This window comes from Harmonia axyridis, chromosome 3 (genome assembly GCF_914767665.1).
Source record: "Harmonia axyridis chromosome 3, icHarAxyr1.1, whole genome shotgun sequence".
Classification (NCBI taxonomy): Eukaryota; Metazoa; Arthropoda; class Insecta; order Coleoptera; family Coccinellidae; genus Harmonia; species Harmonia axyridis.
In genome coordinates this window covers 22,810,885-22,831,720 of record NC_059503.1, presented here as the reverse complement: position 1 = coordinate 22,831,720, position 20,836 = coordinate 22,810,885, and the positions used below count along the sequence as shown (strand labels likewise).

At 33.1% G+C, this 20,836-nt stretch overlaps 4 protein-coding genes across 9 annotated transcripts in view; 1 reads left to right on the top strand and 3 right to left on the bottom strand.

The window, feature by feature from the left end:
* LOC123674708 (E3 ubiquitin-protein ligase RNF19A-like) overlaps positions 1 to 5,626 on the bottom strand; it is an 84,178-nt gene extending 78,552 nt beyond the window's left edge. For both annotated transcript variants that reach the window (XM_045609703.1, XM_045609705.1), the window contains exon 1: positions 5,285 to 5,626. The gene's annotated coding sequence lies outside the window, so the exon portion shown is untranslated. The remainder of the gene's footprint in view (positions 1 to 5,284) is intronic.
* Positions 5,627 to 6,498: 872 nt separating this feature from the next.
* Positions 6,499 to 8,115, bottom strand: LOC123674711 (UPF0415 protein C7orf25 homolog). The gene is made up of 5 exons (XM_045609707.1): positions 7,898 to 8,115; positions 7,520 to 7,843; positions 7,117 to 7,465; positions 6,722 to 7,038; positions 6,499 to 6,659 (listed from the first exon to the last, which is right to left on the bottom strand). Exons 1-5 carry the CDS (start codon positions 8,039 to 8,041, stop codon positions 6,579 to 6,581), a joined length of 1,215 nt encoding a protein of 404 aa, XP_045465663.1. The 5' UTR covers positions 8,042 to 8,115; the 3' UTR covers positions 6,499 to 6,578.
* Positions 8,116 to 8,887: 772 nt separating this feature from the next.
* LOC123674704 (angiomotin-like protein 1) lies at positions 8,888 to 19,846 on the top strand. Of its 5 annotated transcripts, none has more exons than XM_045609689.1 (10): positions 8,888 to 9,063; positions 9,640 to 9,969; positions 10,038 to 10,705; positions 12,372 to 12,642; positions 12,850 to 12,995; positions 13,235 to 13,581; positions 13,641 to 13,775; positions 13,833 to 14,017; positions 16,050 to 16,234; positions 18,312 to 19,846. In XM_045609689.1, exons 2-10 carry the CDS (start codon positions 9,660 to 9,662, stop codon positions 19,035 to 19,037), a joined length of 2,973 nt encoding a protein of 990 aa, XP_045465645.1. In that variant the 5' UTR covers positions 8,888 to 9,063; positions 9,640 to 9,659; the 3' UTR covers positions 19,038 to 19,846. The 5 variants fall into 5 exon arrangements, with proteins under 5 accessions (XP_045465645.1, XP_045465643.1, XP_045465646.1 ...); XM_045609687.1 differs by having other exon boundaries at positions 8,889 to 9,063; positions 9,636 to 9,969; XM_045609690.1 differs by having other exon boundaries at positions 8,890 to 9,063; positions 9,636 to 9,969; positions 18,334 to 18,534.
* Positions 10,868 to 12,081, bottom strand: LOC123674705. The gene is made up of 3 exons (XM_045609692.1): positions 11,842 to 12,081; positions 11,567 to 11,788; positions 10,868 to 11,516 (listed from the first exon to the last, which is right to left on the bottom strand). Exons 1-3 carry the CDS (start codon positions 12,040 to 12,042, stop codon positions 11,196 to 11,198), a joined length of 744 nt encoding a protein of 247 aa, XP_045465648.1. The 5' UTR covers positions 12,043 to 12,081; the 3' UTR covers positions 10,868 to 11,195.
* Positions 19,847 to 20,836: the final 990 nt, after the last annotated feature.

Here is a 20,836-nt window from a genome sequence, read left to right as displayed (position 1 = left end):
GCAGTAAGACCATTAGTTTGCGAGATATTTCGTTGTGAGTGTGGCTACTTTTGTTATTTGAAAAAAGATGGGAAAAAAAAGAATTTCGTGTTTTGATAAAATATTTCTTTTTGAAGGGAAAAAATTCAGTTGAGGCAAAATCTTGGCTTGATGAAGGGTTTCCGGAGTCTTCACCAGGAAAATCAACCTTCATTGATTGGTATGCTAAGTTTAAACGAGGTGAAATGAGCACCGAAGACAGCGAACGCAGTGGACGCCCAAAAGAGGCTATCACCGACGAAAAAATCAAAAAGTTCACAAAATGATTATGATTGACCGTAAATTGAAGTTAATCGAGATAGCAGACATTGTGAAGATATTATCTGAACGTGTGCATCATATCATTCACGAATATTTATACATGAGAAAGCTGCAGTGTGCAAAATGGGTGCCGCGCGAGCTCACAATCGATCAAAAGCAACAAGGTGTTAATGATTCTGAGCAGTGTTTGAAGCTGTTTAAGTGCAATAAACCTTAATTTTTGCGTCGATATGTGGCAATGGATGAAACATGGCTCCATCATTTCACTCCGGAGTCCAATCGACAATCAGTTGAGTGGACTGCACACGATGAACCGAATCCAAAGCGAGGAAAACACAACAGTCAACTGGCAAGGTTATGGCATGAGTATTCTGTATACGCAAGGTATAATATTCATTGATTACCTTTAAAAGTGCCAGACCATCAAAGCGATTATTATATAGCGTTATTGGATCGTTTAAAGGATGAAATCGTTTAAAAACAACCCCATTTGAAGAAAAAATGTGCTGTTTCATCAAGACAATGCGCCGTGTCACAAATCAATGGCAAAATTCACCAGATCTGGACCCAGCGACTTATTCTTATTCTGAGATGCTCGCTGGAAAGAAATTTAGCGCCAATGAAGAAGTAATCGCCGAAACGAAGGCCTATTTTGAAGCGAAAGACAAATCGTACTACAAAAATGATATCGAAAAGTTGAAAGATCGCTATAATCGCTGTATCGCCCTCGAAGGCAACTATGTTGAATAATAAAATCGAATTTTGCCAAAAAAAAAATGTGGTTTACTATGGGGACTTTTCAATTGGCCTGTTATCCTTCGATGCTTTGGACACGCCTCGGATGTTCAGCTAGTTTCTTTCGTGTACTTCTTCCCAATCACAACCAGACGTATAAGCGTCGATGGACAGATAACTTTGCCAAAGGCAAACCGAAAATGTTGATAAAACAATTCTACCTCTATTCAAAGTTGCTAAAATGATTATCGAGCCCTAGTCGGATTCTAAATTAAATAATTATTTGAAATTTTTTTATTAAATTTGATGGAAAAAGGAGATTCCAAATTCGCTAGATAACATATAGACAAAATTTTTCTTCGATATTTGCCATTACCGAATCGAAAAAATTTCTTAGAATAATTTTTGGTTATTTTCCTTATTTCTCTTCTTTTTTCATTTCATGAATACCTTCTGTTTCACATCGAAAATCAGCGTAAGAACCTAGCCAAATAGGTTCTTCTCAGGTCATCCGATGCTTCTTTTCCATTATCGGAATGATAAATCAATATTATGCCGCCGGCTTCGAATTCCGAATTGAATATTCAAATTTCCGAGAAAAGGATCTGCACATTCCAATGGATTTTTTTATTGAATAGAACAAACCAAGGACCAAGACGTAAACATGTTCTGCGCGTCATTTTCTTCGTTCATACGCAAGCAAATACGTGGGTGACCCTCAATACGCAGATATTTTCAAGCTCTTCTGGCACCTCGTGGGGGGTTGAGGCCTCCACAAAATTCAATTAACAATTTCGAGCTGTTCGAGATGCTTAGATTGAACAGAAAATCACCTGTCACCTCAAGGCGTCTATTACTGCCGAATACATTTTCATTAGCTAACTGAAGGTCGGGATTTGATGAACTGAACGGTGTTTAATAGACTCCAAATTATTCCAGAACAAGGTTAACTGGTCCAACTAACAGATTCCGATTAGCAGGCGATAAACAAGAGCAAAAAACTATAACAAAATAAACCTTTTTTTTTTGTTTTCGTTTATTAATTTCAATGAGGAAATATGTAGCCCCCTACTTGAATTCCAAAATAGCTATTTGTGTATTAATAGCGCTTAATGATATATTGCCGATTGAAAGATTTACTCGTTGTCATTGGGTACTCTGAGCTAAAATGTTTAAACTACTGGTGTATTCACTGATTAGATTTTGTTAATATGTCTAAAGCACTTGTTTCCACTTACTTTACTATTGAAAAACCGTAAAATCAAAGTGGCGACTTTTGAAGGGGTCAGCCTCCTTGGATTTTGATGGTATTGGTCCCTTTGCACATGATTTCCGCATCGTTTTACATGGCGGCGCTAACGTCGTTTTTCTGTCAATATAGTTGTGAGGTTAAATCAACAATAAACTACTTTTGACAGATCAAATGAAAACGATAAAATGTTACCTTTGATTGGTCAATTCTTTGTATAGCGTCACCTTAAAGTAGAAAAGAGAAAAGGAACCCATGCCGAGCCGAGTCGCCAGAATTATCTAAACAAAATCTAATCAGTGAATTCACTAGTATTTTGGACATCTTAGATTTTTTTGAGATAAGTTCTCTGTTCTTCCCTTAGGTGGCGCTACACAAAGGATTGACCAATCAACGGCATCATTTTAAAATTGTCATTTGTTCTGTCAAAAGCTTAAAACATAGAATACTATTCCATAATTCTATTACTAATTCTATACTCTATGGTCAAAAGTCGTTGATCTTGTTATTATTGTTGATTCAATCTCGAAACACAGCTTTAACAGAAAGACGTCGTCATTTATGCGCCAATTGCGGCCTCGGAGTCCACAGAACTATATAGGTATATGTGGTCTCCAAAGGCCGATTACCGCATGAATGAACGAGCGTCCAAAAGTTGACTGCAGTGCTTTCGTCATATCTCTCCGATATTCTGAATTGAATGACTCTAAGAACACGAAATTATACACTAAACTTGAATTGATATTGTAGTTGCAAATTAAAATGAGAGATTCCTTGGATATTTAAAAAAAAACTCCTACAAACATGGACCCACAAACGCTTTGTTCTCGAGATACAGGGTATTTCTTGTAGTCCTACTATATTGCGATGATAATACATTATACCAGTTTATCGAATCTTTATGAATCCTCGCTACAGATTGGGTAAATAAGTACCAAAACTTATAAATAATTTATTCATCACAGTTTAGTAACTGGATCTTCATAATAATTTGGATTGTTCTGAGGATTACGAGCGATTACGAGAGAATTGTTTAAAATTTTCTTTCTAGAAATTGGTAGCATATATAAAACAAAACTACAAGAAATCAAAAAGTGTAGTTCTGGACCCCAAAGTTTCATTTTGCATTCTTCTAAACTACCAGTGGTCCACCAAAACATATTCAGGATGAAAAGCACTTGGCAAGGTTCCAGAAAAAGTATAACCTGTAGATTTGCATTCAAAATTAACATATCATATGATGAAAACCTTAATTTGGAATATTTTTGCCAAATTTGAGTTGTGAAGTCTTGTGAAGTGAAGGTGCTATCAGAAAAAAACTTTAAAAAAATCAAACTACTAGTAGGACTACAAGAAACACCCTGTATCTCGAAAACAGAGCGGGCCTATATTTATAGAACTTTTTTTCTTTAAATAATCCGCTGAATCTTTCATTTCTGTCTGTACCTCCAATTTAGGAACACCCTGTATAGCTGAATATTTGGATCACTTTATCAATTAACTTCATATAAGTACACAAAAAATTTCAGAGATCTGACGTGGGATGAGATCAATGTTAAAAAATTTTTTCTTCAACCTTAGGCGATCTTCAACCATAATTCTGCATGAACATTCGTCTTAATATTTTGCAAAAGCATTATTTTGGGAAACGATATAATATTTATAACAATTGCAGAACTGGACTATTTTCAATTAAATTAATTCAATGATCCAATATGAAATTGTTGCATGTCCATATAAATAATCTAGGCTGCTGGTAAAGAGTGTTTGAAATACGGCCCAATTTAGAATTTAATTGAGTGCAATATATCGTGTTTAATTAAGCGTGCTGTTCAATACAAGCGAAAGAGGTAAGTTTGATTAAGTAGAGATAATTTGATTTCCAAATCGTCAACTATTTATAATTAGGATATTTAATTTTGAACACGAACAGCTGTTTATTGAAGGAGTAATAAAAGAAAATCATATAGGTGCAAGAAAGAATATCGTTATCGTCCCGAAACAAAATATTTCAACATATTTCCATGTTGTGGTTCCCATAAGTGCAATGTTTTTCTAAAAAGGAATAAGTGTCTAAAAATCCATATCTCAAAATGAAATATTCAAAATCTTGAAAAGCACTGAAAATTCATAGAGTAGAATGTGCATCGAAAATCATTATTTGATGATTATTTCAATAATTATATTCCATTTCTGATTCCTCCTTTAGCCTAGGTATATAATAAATAATGATAGATCTTTTCGTACAAAATTATATTCAATTAGTTCCTGAAAAAAGTCCTCAACTATAGACAATAAATATTCTATTTCCGTTCAGGATAAGAGGAAACAAATTAAAAGAAATAAAGGTAAAAATAAGTCTTCAAGGGTTTCCTTTGGAATTCGATAAATGTCATGAAATGAAGGGCTTTTTTATTTGTTGGTTGTATTCTAAATTTCTACTCTACCGAAAACTGTGAAATCAATATTTTTCTTCAAATATTTCAGAGGTTAACACAAATTACAAAATACTTTTGTTATATTAATAATGGTGTAGGTATTTTGTAATTTATGGTAGCTTAGTTTTAAAATATTTGTTTTGACGATGAATTTCTGAACAATATTTATGAATATAATAGAAAACGAGATCGAAACATTCATATTCTGGTGCAACTTGAACATCGTTCAAGATAGAACTATGTTTTATTATTTTCTCAGATTAAAGAGAATTCTTGAATTGAAGTGAAATTAAATTACCACCTGTAAATAATCACCCTTGTAACGAAGAAATATGTATAATCTACATGAAATCTTTAGAATGAATGATATTAGGATATTAACTCCTTAAATAAATACTTTATCCTTTTAAACATGGATAGGGTTGTTCGAAACAAGAAATACAAAATACATTCACTTGATATTACGAATTATCAGTTTCCATTACATAAAAATTATTTTTAACCACTCCATATATTTTTTCACCACTCCCGACAACATTTGTGGAAAAGGTGAAAAGCTTACCTTGGCCACAAGAATGGTGAGACTGCTGTCTGGGAAACAAGCAACGATCACTAGTCTTCAAGAAAGTTAGGAAAAGACAGATGTTTACCGATACCACCAAATGTTATTAAATTTAAACCGTTAAACACATGATCGTATCGAGAATTAAATTTGATAGAATTATAATAAAAGCTCTCACTATAAAGGATTAGTGGTCCACGTTACTGATCAATTGAAAAATTAAGTCAATTATCCATTCACAGTAAATAAACAACTATCTATCTCTTCCGACCAAATAATAAAGCGAAATGCGAACTGACACTAACACTCCAGAAAACTTCGAACTGATCATTTGCCAGCTTTCATATGTTATCTGTCAATAGCGTCAACTGCCACTAATGTCAACTTACAATCGTGATTCACGGTATTGCAAATTTAAGGTATGAACATGAACTGTCAAACAAAATGAAAAACTAGGTTGTCTCTGGATTAACTGATGCCATTGAAAATTAGTAATTACAGAGTATGATGATGAGCATCAGAAAAATATGGGGTATTAAATAAAAAGTTTTTGAAAGACACACTACATATTCTCATAATCTTCTCGAAATCAATCATTTGTTTCTTCAGTCTATCATAAAAAAAAGGAAAAGTTTTTTTTAAAAGTGAAACACTTTATTTCCGCTTATAATATGGGGTATTAAATAAAAAGTTTTTGGAAGACACCCTAATGTTCTCATAACCTTCTCGAAATCAATCATTTGTTTCCTCAGTCTATCATAATAAAAAGTAAAAGTTTTTTTTTAGAAGTGAAACACTATTTCCGCTTATATAAATATATATAAGCGAAAATAATAATGAAGTGTTGTCCTTTTTAATCATATTAAGATGAATTTCTGTCAAGTAGAGACCGAAATAATCTAGAATATCATAAATTACTGATTAACAACTCTTGACAACAGTTAGCGTAAGGGTCTTTGGAATAGTAACAAAACCAGCATAATATAATAGAAGTCTTCGCCTAACTTGCATGTGCTCTGAACTCTCTGAATATTTTAGGATTTAGACAAAGTTAAATACAAAAATTCATATATGTATATTAATTTAACCAGATAGTCTCTTGAGAGCTCCCAGAACTTGTATGCAAGTAGGAAAAGCTAGTTGTGTTCAGTGAGGATTTTGTTTGTCTATCAACCAATTCAAGTGTATACAATAATAATTAAAAACAACTCATGTTATTAAAATGCATAAATGATTAATGATAAAGTTACAAAAAAATTAATTTAACAAATATATTATCAATATGTATATCACATTATATTGGGTTTCCTTTCACTAACTCTTTTTGTTCTGTTAAGGCTCTTGATTCATGAAGAAACACGACAAAATTCACACCCTGGAAAAAAAATAACATGAAATTAAAAACGGCTATGTCAGTAATCAAGGAAATTACTTCACCTGTTGCTTTGCCGCTCTAACAAACCCTGCATTTGCAGATACTGTAACAGCCCTTATGAGATCTCCAAACCTGAACACTTTTAGGGATCTTTCAGTTATTTGCCCACCTATTTTAATTTCTTTATCTGGTCTATACTGAATATTATTGAAAAATTCATTTGTATATAGATCTTCATCCTTTATGGATGCATTGTCCGGTAATACTTTCACACGTTTCATTAATTCTTCAGCTCTAACCTTCTCTTGAGGACCTCCAATGGTATTAATTATATCATGAAAGCTGTCATATGCTGTTTGGCAACAATATAAGGTTTTTTCTGTAAGAAAGTTTCAAATCAAAACTAAATGAGTTATTACTCATGTTAGCTGATATTTATTACAAATTTTCAGTATACCTTTGAAAAATTTATCTAATATTGGTTTTTGTGGTCTCTGCAATTCACAAATTGCTAATTGAGAAAGTATAGGTACATCAAACTTGAATAATCCTGCGCTTCCATTGGTAACTGAACTACAATAAGCCAGCATTGCCGATACATCTAAATTAATTTTTTTAATTTCATCAGCATTTTCTGTAGAAAGTGAGGAAATATTGATATTTCCATTTTCTTCTGAGTAGTTATCTTCTAACTCCTCAGAACAAAAGAAATCATCTTCAATTCTCTCTCCTTCCACTATGACACCATAAGATTCAATAGCAGCGGCTAAGTTTTTTCCAACACCATTTGCAAATGAAAAGATTACCTAAAAAAATATGGCATAAAAAATATGCTCCTTTATGACATAATGAAAACTCACAGTAGGTGTTTGAAAGAGAACAGGAAATTGTTTTGAAACTGCCACAAACTCCCTAGCTTTATCTATAACACTTCGACCACCATAAGATGTGTCCCCCATTGAAATTTGACTCAAGGATTTGGGATTTCTTGCTACCACTTTCACCCATTTCAATCCATTTTCACAAACTATGTCAACAGTAACATTTCTTGTTGCATTTGATTTGAAAGTTTTCATCACACAAATACTATCTTTTGAATTATCTAAAACGTTTAATACTGCAGTGAAATGAGATAAATTTGAACATTGTAAGTGTTCTTTCTTGTATGACCTATTTTCAAGAACCTGAAAAATAAACAACAAAATGGTCATCAGTCGGAAAACTCATCAGAGACTAACTTTTGCCAGAAACTTTATTTCTTGTTTCAGATTACGTTGAAGTTTAGGCATGCCTTCCAATTTTTTGTATATTTTCGTCCTTTCCACTAATTGTTCACCAAATGTTATTTTTTCCTTGACTAATTCAGCTATATCCATATCCATTTTTTATCTTTTGAAACTCAATCAACCCAAAATTTTTGAACATATGTGACAGTTTAGTTTTGACCATAGATAAATACAACTGATAGGACTCATAGAAATATGTATACTTCTTCTTCTATCTGGTTTTTCGGGCTCAACCATAGGTTATGTACCCAGTCTCAAAGAAATATGTATAATTCTATGCATTTGTCATAGAATTTTCAGACATTTTTTTTCACTGATCTGTGCTGTTTTGATTATTGAATAATTGAATCCACAGAATAGAAACCTGTTTCTATACTGTGATTGAATCGATTTAGAGATGGTGCTAATTTTATATAATCAAACAAAGAATTAGAGGAAAGTTCGAACAAAATAAGTGCACAGAACAAATTTATGTTTACTTTAGGAATACGTAGCACTGTATCATCAAATAAAAACTAGTCTATCTATTTATTGTTTTATAGCCTTAACTAAATTTAATATTTCTTTCATTTTATCGAATCACACAAAAAATGTTTTTTTCTTTCTCGCAAATTATACATAAACTATCGGGTCATCGTTACTATCATTAAATACTGATTTTCAATCCGATTCCGATATGTGTCTCTAGATTGTTAAAAAATTAATAAGACGGATTTATCTATACTTCGAAACCAATGTATTTGTTTCCTCCATAAGACTGAAAATGAATATTTGTATAATTTTAATTATAAAATCATCATTTTTTTTTAAACTTCAATAATTTTGATTGGTACATTATATTAGCTCATATCAGGCAAATCTAATTGTTTTCATTGTGACGTGTCTGGACCTCTTTAGGTACTAATGGGTGTAAAGGAATTTGAAAAATGCGCGTTGCATCGTGTACCATCTGGCGGCGAATTTTATCTCTAATTTTGTCGGTGGTTGGGTAGTTACTTTACAATTTTTTATTTATTTCAACCTTTTATTTGAAAAATATCTAAAAATGTCATCAAAAAAGTAAATGAAACCATACAGTAAAGTGATATAGTAACTTATATTGAATATTTTTCTCTTTGGTGAGTACATAGCAAATATTATTACTACTGAGTTCTAGGCTGTGTGAAAGTTATTAAAGCAATAAAACATTGATAATTTGACTTCTAGTTAATGCTATTCCGCGAATGAGATGATTAGCAACAATTCTTTTTTATTAATGAAATGTTTTCTTGTAACACCTTCATATTTCATTCAGTGAGGTTATTGCTTCCAGAAAATGAATATCTTTCTAATTAGATCATCAGTAAGCTAGTACAGAGTACAGATAAAATTCTTGGCTGTTTATTGGACCCACTTCAGAAATTCCTTGATAAAATGTATCAAACAGCGTAGTTGTAATGTCTGATATTGAGTATATTTGAGAGTATTGCCTTAATTTTGAAATTAAACCTTACCTGTCTTTGTTGTAAAATCAACTGAAAATTCACAGATTCATCATTGTTAAAATATAAGGGTAATTTTTGAGTTTTCACAATAACCTACAAGCTCAAGGTGATTACTAAAATTTACTTTCATACATTTCCTAAAGTCACAGTTATTTTCTCCCTGAATAAATTTTCTGATTTTTTATTGCTCCAACTTTTTTTTTCAGATAGAATTCTCGATAAAAGTGAAAATGAGTTCAAATTTACAACCAAACAATAGGTTCAGATCTTATATGCCAAATAATAACCAGGGTAATTTTCATCAAGCACTCAGTGGAAGTGAAACTGATGTATCTACATCAAATGAAAATCTTTCCAATGAAGAAAAATATGTTATTAGACATACAGCAAGGCAAGAGCCACAAGGACAAGAAAATTTGCAGGACTCAAATAGAAGTTCATTAAGAGATAGTCTTCCTTCTAATAGAAGTTCTTTAGATGTTTCATCTTCTTCCTATAATACTTTAATTATACACAGTGCCGGTGATGAACCTTGGACTGGTAAGTATATGGATTTTGACTTATAGGATATGATTTTCTAATTTCTCTTTTTTTTAATTTGATTTTAGGGCGAAACTCAGGAACTATGGATATTAACCTAAATTATCATCAGTCTTCTAGTTTATACAGTGAACCAAAATTATCTCCAGTTCAAAAAAGGGGATCTGCTTCCCCATCCCCATCATTGGTCAATAATGGAAATTCTGTGAGAAATAGTCTTGAAGCTAGTTCTATCCATACGTTTGAGTCTGGTATGCAAGGTATCACCGATCTTCCTGATGATTATCTTGGACAGTCATCTTTATTGAAACAATTAGCCAAAGAAGTTAAAGTTCCATCCACATCAATACCTAAACCAGAAAGCATAGATATCTTGCAACTGCAAATGGGCACAATAGATCTCAATAACTTACCAGCTCCACCAGATTATCCAAAATGGTCACAACAATCTCCAATACAAGCTGCTGTAAATAAAGCTAATAATAAGCTGAATGAAAAAGCAACTCTTTCCAAATCCCAACCTGACTTATCAGCTATCAATGAAAATTGTGATATAGCTGGATTTCGAAGAGGAACTTCAGCTCCTAGACCTCCCACCAAAGGAAGAGAAGACCATGAGGCTACTGGTGAACAAATTTGCCCTTCTGCAGAAATGGTAGATTTACTCAGCAAAGAAAATAGTGCCTTGAAATTAGAATTAAACAAATATTGGCAGAGAATTGCCAAAACAGAAAAAGTAAGTAAAACAATAATTTACTTCCTCATGTTTGCATTTTTGATTTAATTTTTTTATTTCATACTGATACATTACAAAGGCATAAATGCTTAGTTACCGTAACTATAAACATTGTCATAACTCCCTTGGGAGTTAAACAGGGCAGTTATAGATCTTTAACTCCCTCTAAAGTGTTCACAAAAATAAACCGACATTTGTCGAATTTACCATTAAAGTTGTTACCCGAATTGCAAGGATTTTCTATTAAACGGTTGTCACTGTTAATGACTGTATTCAAACATGAAGTTGTTTCCCTTCTTTCATCTGACATGCCAGCTAACATTCTTGCAGTTTTGTTTTTCAATTCCATGCTGTCGGCCAAATACCCTTCTGCCACCGTTGAACTTCGCCATCCACCATGTCTCTTCAATGTTGTCATATTTGCTCCTGCATTGACCAAGGCAGTCGCAGAAGTCCTTCGCAGACAATGTCCTGTGAATGCTTCTGGATTCTACAATTCCAAAAAACTAGCAATTTTGCTTGGAATTTTCCCGAATGTATTTTTTCCAACCGGTTGAACTGAGCAACGTTTTCCTCGATACGTTAGAAAAAATCTTTCCGGGCCCGATGGACGTAGAAGCATATACTTCCTCACTAGACTCAATGCAGAGCACTCGTTTTCTTCCACAATAGTAAATCTCTTACGAATATCTGTTTTACTTTCCGGAATGTCAACCACCATAACAGAGCCCCTATCTTCGATGTGATTAATTTTCATATTCAAAAGTTCTTGACATCTACAGCCCCCGAAATAACCCATAATCAAAACTACCTGTGAAACAGAACAATAAATGTGCAATCGTTACAGTTTGCATTACATGCCTTATGAAGTAAGTATTTTTGATCAGACGCATTCTTCAAAAATTTGACAATATCTTCCCGACTAAACACTTGAGACTTTTTTGGCTCATAGCCTTTACTTTTGCGTTTGAGAAACGCTTCCAATTCGTGAAATTTACTTCCATCTATGTCATCATGTATTCTCATCATCAATTTTAGCATTGACCACTTAGTCCACAGCGAATTAGGACTATACAATTCAGACTGTAAGAAAAATAAACCAATTCACATATTAGACTAAAAGAATAAATAGATACCATCTCTTGAAAATACGCCAACATTACAGTTTCACTCTTGTTTTTACTATCCATACGGTTAACTTCCATCCACTGCAGAAATTTGTCATATTCCTTTTTGTACTTAAGTTCCGACTTTGTCGGTAGTAGTACGGAACGAGCTTTTTCAGCCTTTTCCAACAAATCTCTTGAAATCTCAATTCTCTCTGAGTTTGCATTCATTTTCACAAATTTGAATATGATGAGAAACACGATATGACAAATATCTACAAAGTTGTCAGTGACATTTCCATGGCAACCATGCCTACTTAATTCTTAATAAAGATAATTCGTTTTGTTCTGAAAACCAAAACAATTTGGTTTTTATATTTCATGCAGTATGAAATAAAATTAATTATCTATCTTGTGAGTTATTGGATTTTAACCACCTCGGGCAACGCAACAATCCCTCGGGACTTACGTCCCTCGGGATTGAAATCTGTTGCCCTCTGTGGTTAAAACCCTCTTAACTCCCTTGATACATAAATAACTATAATTCTATGTCAATTTAGTTGGAGCAAGAGGTTTTGAAGATTCACAGAGCTCAAGAAGAGTTAGTGCAATCTTGTGAGAGACGTGAAATACTTGAAAGGGCAGCTCGAACCAAATTACAGACTGATGCAAGAAGATTACAAGAAATCAACAGAGCTCTAAGAGAGCAAGTTGATTTGTTGTCTAGTCAGATGTTGTCGAGAGCATCAAATCTTGATGTGAATGGTCCCGAAAGTTTGAGGAGAGAATTGAGCAAGCGGGAAGTTCTTATTGCACAATTAATAACACAAAGTAAGAAAATTGAAACTATGTTCATATATTATCTTAAATTTAATATATTTTATTCGGTAACTCACCTCAATAAATATAGTATACTATTTTTCTGATTAAATGTTAAAATGCCATTTGTTGTCCTTCATTCTTAACACTGCATTATACATAGTATGTCTTGTTTTGGGGAAGCTAGATACTAGATTGCTGAGAAGGTCTTATTTTCAGATAAAGAGTTGGTTGCTGCTAAGGAAAGACAAGAAATAGAACTAGCAGCCCAAAGAGCCACACTTCAAGAACAGAGGACACACATTGCCATATTAGACACTGCTTTGACTAATGCACAGGGGAATGTAGTTAGACTTGAAGAAGAGGTACTGAACATTATCTCCTTATAAAAAGTGCTTTCCAGTTAACGACAGCTTTTGAACTCCAAACTTGGTTTGCTGGTTTGTTTATGTTTAATTTCACAGTTTGATTTTGGTGTGTTCAAGTCATAGTGAGGGCGAGAAGCTTAAATCGCCAAGCCCCAGGGTGACATGGAAAGCACTTGAAATTAACGAAAAGTATTTTCAATATTTCTTTTATTGATTGATTTTTTCTTTTTTTTCAGAACCGTAAGAAACAGGTTTATGTTGAAAGGGTCGCTCAACTTCAGAGAGCTCTCTCATCCTTGCAATCAGCAAGTGATAGAAGAGAACAAACTGAGCGAAAACTTAGGCTTCAACTCGAGAAGGAACTCCAAAGAGCTAAGGCGGGACAATCAGGTGAAGAAACAAAGTCTGGTTGGGATTCTCCAAATAATCCAGAGAATGAATCTATTTCTGAACTAAAGAGAAGGCTGAGGGAAAAAGATGAAAAAATAATGCGACTTGAGGGTGACTGTTCCAAATGGGAACAGAGATATCTTGAAGAAAGCGCTTTGAGACAGGCAGCTATTGATGCCGCTAGTATTCCAAAGTAAGTGTGAATTAAACTAATGTAATAAATTTGATTGATATGGAATTTATTTTCAATAGGGATGCTAAGATAGCTGCCTTGGAAAAAACAAGTCAGGAGACAGAAAAGATTATTGCAGAAGCTAGAAATGAAAAAATCCGTCATATGGATGAAGTACACGCTGCTCAGAAAAAAGTTGCTGACCTTGAGTCAAGGTCAGTTGTTATTCCATTTATAAAGTGAAAGTTATTTTGTATATTTTTTTTTTGTAGGTTGAAGAACCTTGAGTCTAAACTAGCAGAAAAAGATGCAATGATTCGGGTGCTTCAAAAGCATACATATGATAAAGATGTATCTAGTATGTTGGGCAGATCTCCCCATCACACACCTCATGGAAGCTTGGCCGGGGCAGATATCGACCATGTATTGGGTTCAACAGTATCAAGAGAAGAGCTTGGTAAGTTGAAATTAAAATTTACAATTATTCAGAATTTTTGAAATAGTTTAGAATCATAAGTTGAAAAAAGTTTCACAATTTTATTTTTACGTTATTATATGTTGTTTTGAGTTATTTTGATCTAGCCAAAATATGGAAGAGCTGCAGATGAAGGTATTTCAATTATTCTCTATTCACATTTTTTTATTGACTTGTAGACTATTATGATTATTATGTTTAATTTTCAAAAGTCCATCACCTAAAGTCAGGGTTGATCATTGAATTTCTATAGAAGTTCTAGAAAAATTTAAAAGAAATTAGACATTGATCTCAATATATCGGATGCACTATCTGACAGACGATAGTAAACGACTAAACTGACAATATATTTGACACTCACTAAGAGCATCTAAAAAATTATAAGACTTAGAGAAAATATGAAGGACTCCTAAATTATTCTTTGACAACTTTATAAATGCACACAAAATTTCAAATAATTCTGATGTGTATGTTTTGACTTATCGGAAAAAATATTTATCTCCATTGATAAGAAAGTATCTAGCTCATTTTGTTGAGAGTCAACTTGTACTTGAGTCAAAATGATTAAACATTTAGGCAAAGTGATAGCCAGCTCTCCTCATGGAAAAAAACTGCACTAAAATAGTCATTTTTTGATCTCTCCTGTGCTTTCGACACACTTTCCTTTCAGTTCATTCTAGATAAATGTTATAGTTTAGGATTCAGGGGGATATTTTTGGAATGGCTTAGAAGTTTTCTCGACGAGAGAACCATGTCGGTTAGAGTGGATGATCGTTTTTCGGAAGAGTATGGTGTGGACCTTGGCGTTCCCCAGGGCTCCGTGCTGGGACCGTTAATGTTTCTATTATTTATTAATGATTTGCCTCATCATTTAACATGCCTGTTGCTGACACTGTTTGCGGATGACACTTCGGTTGTTATTTTGGCCCGGAGCTGTGGGGAATTACAAGTAGCTTGTGAGACCCTTGTAACACAATTTGTGAATTGGTGTCACTCGAATAGGTTGACGTTGAATGTAGATAAGACGGTGTGTGTTTACTTCGGCCTGAAAAATTTCGAGAGGGGTAATTTGAGAATTCGTTATATGGAGGACACCATTGTTCCAAGTGAATGTACCAAATTCCTGGGTGTCTATATAGACCAAAATCTAAGTTGGACTACCCATGTTGATTATCTCTGCAAAAAACTCGACACCACTTTTTTTGCAATACTAAGAGTTAAAAATGTACTTCCTGTTGGTTCACTATTAGACATTTATTATAGCCTGGTTTATTGCCATTTAACATACAATATTATTTTGTGGGGTAGCTGTGTGGATATCTCAAGAATCTTCATCGCACAGAAAAGAATAATAAGAAAAATATTTAATTTGAGTTCTCGAACAAGTTGTCGGCCAGTATTTAATGCAAATAGGTTATTGCCCTTACCTTGCATTTATATTTTGAAATGTCTTGTGTATGCAAAGGAAAATGAAGAAAACTGGACAAGACTATCCAGCAACCATGAATACAAGACCAGGAATTCACAGATTCTTTTAGTGCCTAAGCACCATACTCAAAAATTTGAATGCTCTCCACTTTATCAGAGCATTAAGTTATTCAATCATTTACCATCTTCTGTGAAATCACTGGACTTACGTAAATTCAAACTTGAAGTAAAATTTTGTTGAAAAAATGTTATTATTCAGTTGGGGAATATTGTATTGATATTTTGTCTTAGATTTAAGCTTCTATGTAAATTTTTTTTTTTCATGTTGACTCATCCTATATACCTTTTGTATTGTGTCTTAATGGATGAATAAACTTATTATTATTATTCATCTCAACCAATTTTTTACAGTGACAAGTACAAATGATACTATAATTGGGTTAAATTCAGTGATCTTCCCTTTATCATACTATGGACAAAATACCTTTTGCTATTAACAAGAATCCAGTTTATTTTTAAATTTGTTATGACTTTTTCATCCTGAACTATTTCACTTATTATTTAACACCCTAATATTCTCTTACAGTGAGTAGTGTACTTACTAGCACCACTGGATTTGGTTCTGGAAATTCTTATGCCAGCAGCGATTCCTCGTACCATATGCCATCCTATAAATTCGAAACAAACAAAAGTTTTGACCAAACAAAACAATCTCTAGACAATCAACTGAAAGAGATAGATAGCCAGTTGGATTCCCAACTTTTGAGTAAGGTAGGTGAAACGGAGACTTTCTATTAGATGTTATCTGTTGGATGATGCCTGAATGAAAAATATTGGGAAAGGTCAATCGTGAGTCTGAAAGTGATATAGATTTTGAGTGGTTTTTACTTTTCAAATGGATTTTGCTACTATTGGAATTCTTTCAAATATCACCAGTATATATCAACATTACTGGATTACTCTTGAACAGAATTTGAAGTAAAATAGGTTTACTTTTTCATTAGTTTATTAGAATAGATGCATTAGTTTTAACATCGTAGGGTTCAATTTAATATTCAAAAACCTAGCATTAAGTTGTAAAATTTTAATCTGATATTCATTCATTTTTGCCCTTGGAATTTTCATTTTACAAGTTTTTTATGATAAATATGGAACAAGAATTGGTCTGAAATTATTTGAGGGCAAAGAAAAAAAATGACATCCCTCATTAGTTTAGTTTGTTTTTCTGTGTACTGGGTTAATTGCGAGTTTCTGAGACTGACAATATTTGAAATTTTATGTAGGGTACCGAAAAATTCAAAAATTATCCTTTACAATTTCAATTTTAAATGCATCGTTGGTAGTCGAAAGAATCATAAGGAAATAATTTGTTTTCCATATTCGTCACAACAAAATATTCATTCATGTGGGATTAGGTAATTAATACTGATGCATCTGTGAATTCATTGTTAATTAAATTTAGAGTTAATAGAATTCATGAGTTATAGTTTGCTTTTTTACCAACATCAACTCACTATTTCATTGACTACTATCAATGGCCAGTGTTGTATTTAAGAAGATTGCATGTTTTCGTTTTATATTAAAGGCATGCTTTTTTGAATAAATTATTTATTTTTTAAGTGTAAAGTGTTACTGAATTTGGCCTAATTGACCTGCTGTCCCTATCCATTAATCTCTTTTCCAACAAAAAATAAGTCCAACAACAATTATTGAGGATTTTTTTGGACTTGCTAGTCATTCGTGTTATAGTTGAGTGCTATATACCTATGTTCACAATAGTTTTTGTTTTGTGAACAATCAATGATTTGACGTTTTATCAAGAACTAGAGAAATTTAGGAATAATAAACTCAGTTGGACAATCCTCTGTTAGAATCAGGCAAATATAAGAAAATCATAATTTGCAGTTATGGACATTCATGATGAAATTTTGTTCCTATAAATTATTTTTTGGTTTTTTACATTTTTTAATTTTTATCGATATATTATACTTCTAGATGTTATATTAAATCAAAACTTTGGAAAACTTTTATCTCATATACACAAAAGTATTTTTTTCTATACAAATAGTGAAAGGAGTTTGATACTCAAAATATAGAGTTTGAAATAGAAATTTTTTTTTTGGAAAATATTTAGATTTGAATTTTTGGAGTATTACCTTATCATCTTTAGCTGAAAAAATTATTGTTAAGAATATTTTTAATCTTGACTTTTTCAAAATACTTCGTAGTATTAACTTTCTCCTCTTTTTGAATGTATTGCTCTAGGATCTTGTACTTGTTCTCTACCAATGAATTTTTCACACAGTCTTCTCATTCTTTCATTTGCTCCTTTCACTTATCTATTAATCTCGAACTCTATTGTCTGTTTATCCTTCTGTTGTGTGGTTTTCAAAACAGCTATTCAAAACTACTTTTGGGTCTACTTACATTAAAAGTTGTTTCATTATTTTCAAGCTTTGATTTCCAGCTGAACAACTTTAAGGACGGTTTCTAAAAGTTTCTTCAATGCAGACTTTGACAGTTGAAAACTAGCTATACTTTATACTTTTTGAACTACTAGACTTAGGGTTGTAATAACATATTACTCTTGCGATATTAAATAATTATTCCGAAATATTTAAAAATTATCGCTAGCTTCTTATACTCCAAATGATAAAGATTGAATTCTATCTCAAACATGGACATTCTTCGAATCCGAGCTTTTGTAGTGAGTGTTTCCTGTCCCAACCCGCCCCAAATTCCCACCCTCTCATCCTGCATGGCTGCCGGGTGGCTTGCCGTGATACTAACAAATTTCACGCAGGTCCCGGATACGTCCAAACTGTGTCTTTTCTATTATCCATTTCAGCGGGGTCTTTGCTGTTTTCCAGGATTCACTAATCCAGTCTCTGCGCAGAGAAAAGGAAAAATACCCAAACCACTACTGGCAGGTATAGGTTCAAAAAATGGCACCCTGTATGAATCAGAATCGTTCCTTCTAACACCATCCAGACACGAGTCCGGCGAAATGCTTCTGTTAGAGAAACAGGGCCGGACCAGCCAACAGCAACGGATGCAGGACGGGGTAGATAACAATTCAGCAGCGTCCAAAAGTCCATCGCCTGCACCGCATTGTCCAGCGCCAAGTTCACTGCCAAGGCCGCCTAGGACATCTCAGAGAAGTGGGCTTCCCAGAAGATTGGGAGATTATAACAGATTGCCCGATAGCGAGATGCAGCGGAAAAAATCAGACGGCGGAGACTCGCTAAGTTCAAACACTAGCAGTCTTCGGCACTCACCTGCCAGATCTTTGATACCGCCTCCTAGGAAGTTGGGTGAGTATGGCAGATTGGTAGACAGCGGTGGCTCAAGCGGTTCCCTAAGGAAACCAGCTGTGAGGGTCAGAAGCGGCAGTTCCGGTAGAGAAAGAGATTCTACTTCCACAATGAGTGACAATTCCGCTTCTTCTTTGCCGCCACCTTCTAAAATTGGTATGTATGGCGCTCCTCAACTTAGGAGAGGATCTTCTCTTGGACGAGAAAGCAAGACTTCGTCAACGAATTCTACGAACAGTAAATACCGCATACAATTCTAGATATTGCAGAATACCAAAATAGACAGATTTTATAGAATTTTAGTCAAAACTTACATTTCTATATAAATTGATACATATGAAATTTAGTTAACATATGTTTCTTTCAAAAATATCTTTCCTTATTTTTACTCTATGAATGGATTTATTTCAGTTCAAAATGCATAAGGTAGGCCTTAATCAGTAAAATCAAAATAATTGGGTGGTCAATTTTATTGTTATAAAGACCTGTAGAAGCAATGGAATTATTGTAAGAAAAATTCGATTTTTATTGGTTGTCAAATATGCAAACAAACGATTCTACAAGTAATTGTTTGAAATATGTAGAAATGAAAATATTTACTGATGAAGAAGGAGATATAGACATTAAAAGCTTTAAATACAGGAAAAATACTGCCAAATTATTTTAAGAGAATTTGAAAACGTTTCATAATAAAGAATAATAATAATTGCTGAATGCTCAAAAATAATCTCAATTTGAGAAGATATTTATATTTTAAATCCGAAACTGAATATTCTTAACTTTCAATTTGCTTTAAAACTTTTCATTAACATGTGTACTATGGTTATATAATAATTTCTTTATTATGAAATGAAATGCTCAGATTATCTCGATTATGATAGTGGATTATATTTGTTATAAAACTTGAGTTATTCAATAAAATCGATGAATTATAAAGATTCACCATTTTTGATACTTGAATGACAATTTGATAATTGGAGTGCCTTTTTTATATTGTGAACTTCTGCATATGAGACGTTCAATGTTTCAAACACTGAAAGAATTGCCTAAATAAATTTAATATATTGAATTAGAAGTTTTTTTGATATAATAATTCAGGTGTTGATTACTGCTGTCACTATACAATAATGAATGGAATTAAATTCAATATTACCCACAAAACATTAATGACCTTTTTGTTTTTCTGCCGTTTGAAATATTTAGTATATTAATTTCTACAGAAACTATAATGGAGTAGTGTCAGCACCGTAGATGTAATACCGATGTAGTATAAGCTCATCACACTATAGTTTCTTCAACTACTGGGGAGAAATGTAACAATGAATTAATCATATGGATAGCTCATTGGATCGAATGGGCTTCAAATCAGTTTAATCTGTCGATTACACTGATTTGGGGTAGTCATCCATTTAGAAGTGTATTCCAGACATCTGAATTGTCAGATGTCCCGCAATAGCTGCTCTGTGACGTCAACTTATACTAATCTATTTGATATTGTAGACATAAATTTCAGGAGAGTTGAATTATTCAGGATTAATTTTATACGTAAATATGTATTTGCAAGTCAAATGGGATCCTTTGACTGAACTTACACATGGTTAAAATTTAAATTATTGGGCCTGATATCTCTTGATTGTATATAGAACAAATATATTCAACTGAAGAATACTACAGTGACTTAATACATCCCAAAAATCAGGTAAAAGGAGAATGTAGATAAAAAGCCGCCATATTTAGGCTCAGAAACCGCCAGTTAATCGAAAACGAGGTCACTCGTGTCGTCACTATGTTTTATTGAGCGCCATCTATTTAAAAAACCAAGAAGCTTCTAATTCTGGAAGAAGCCATACAGAATTCTACTTGAGGTTTAACCTACTGAAGAAATTGCTTAGGTAAGTCTTTCTTCGATAGATGTCACTTTCGTTAAAGGTTGTATAAAAGTTGAATTTAGATCAAATTAAAAATCAATATTTGATAAAAAACATCTCCAAAACTTTCAAATACAATGAGTTATCATCTGGTGCAATAATTGTTTATATTTGATTGATCCCTCCTATAA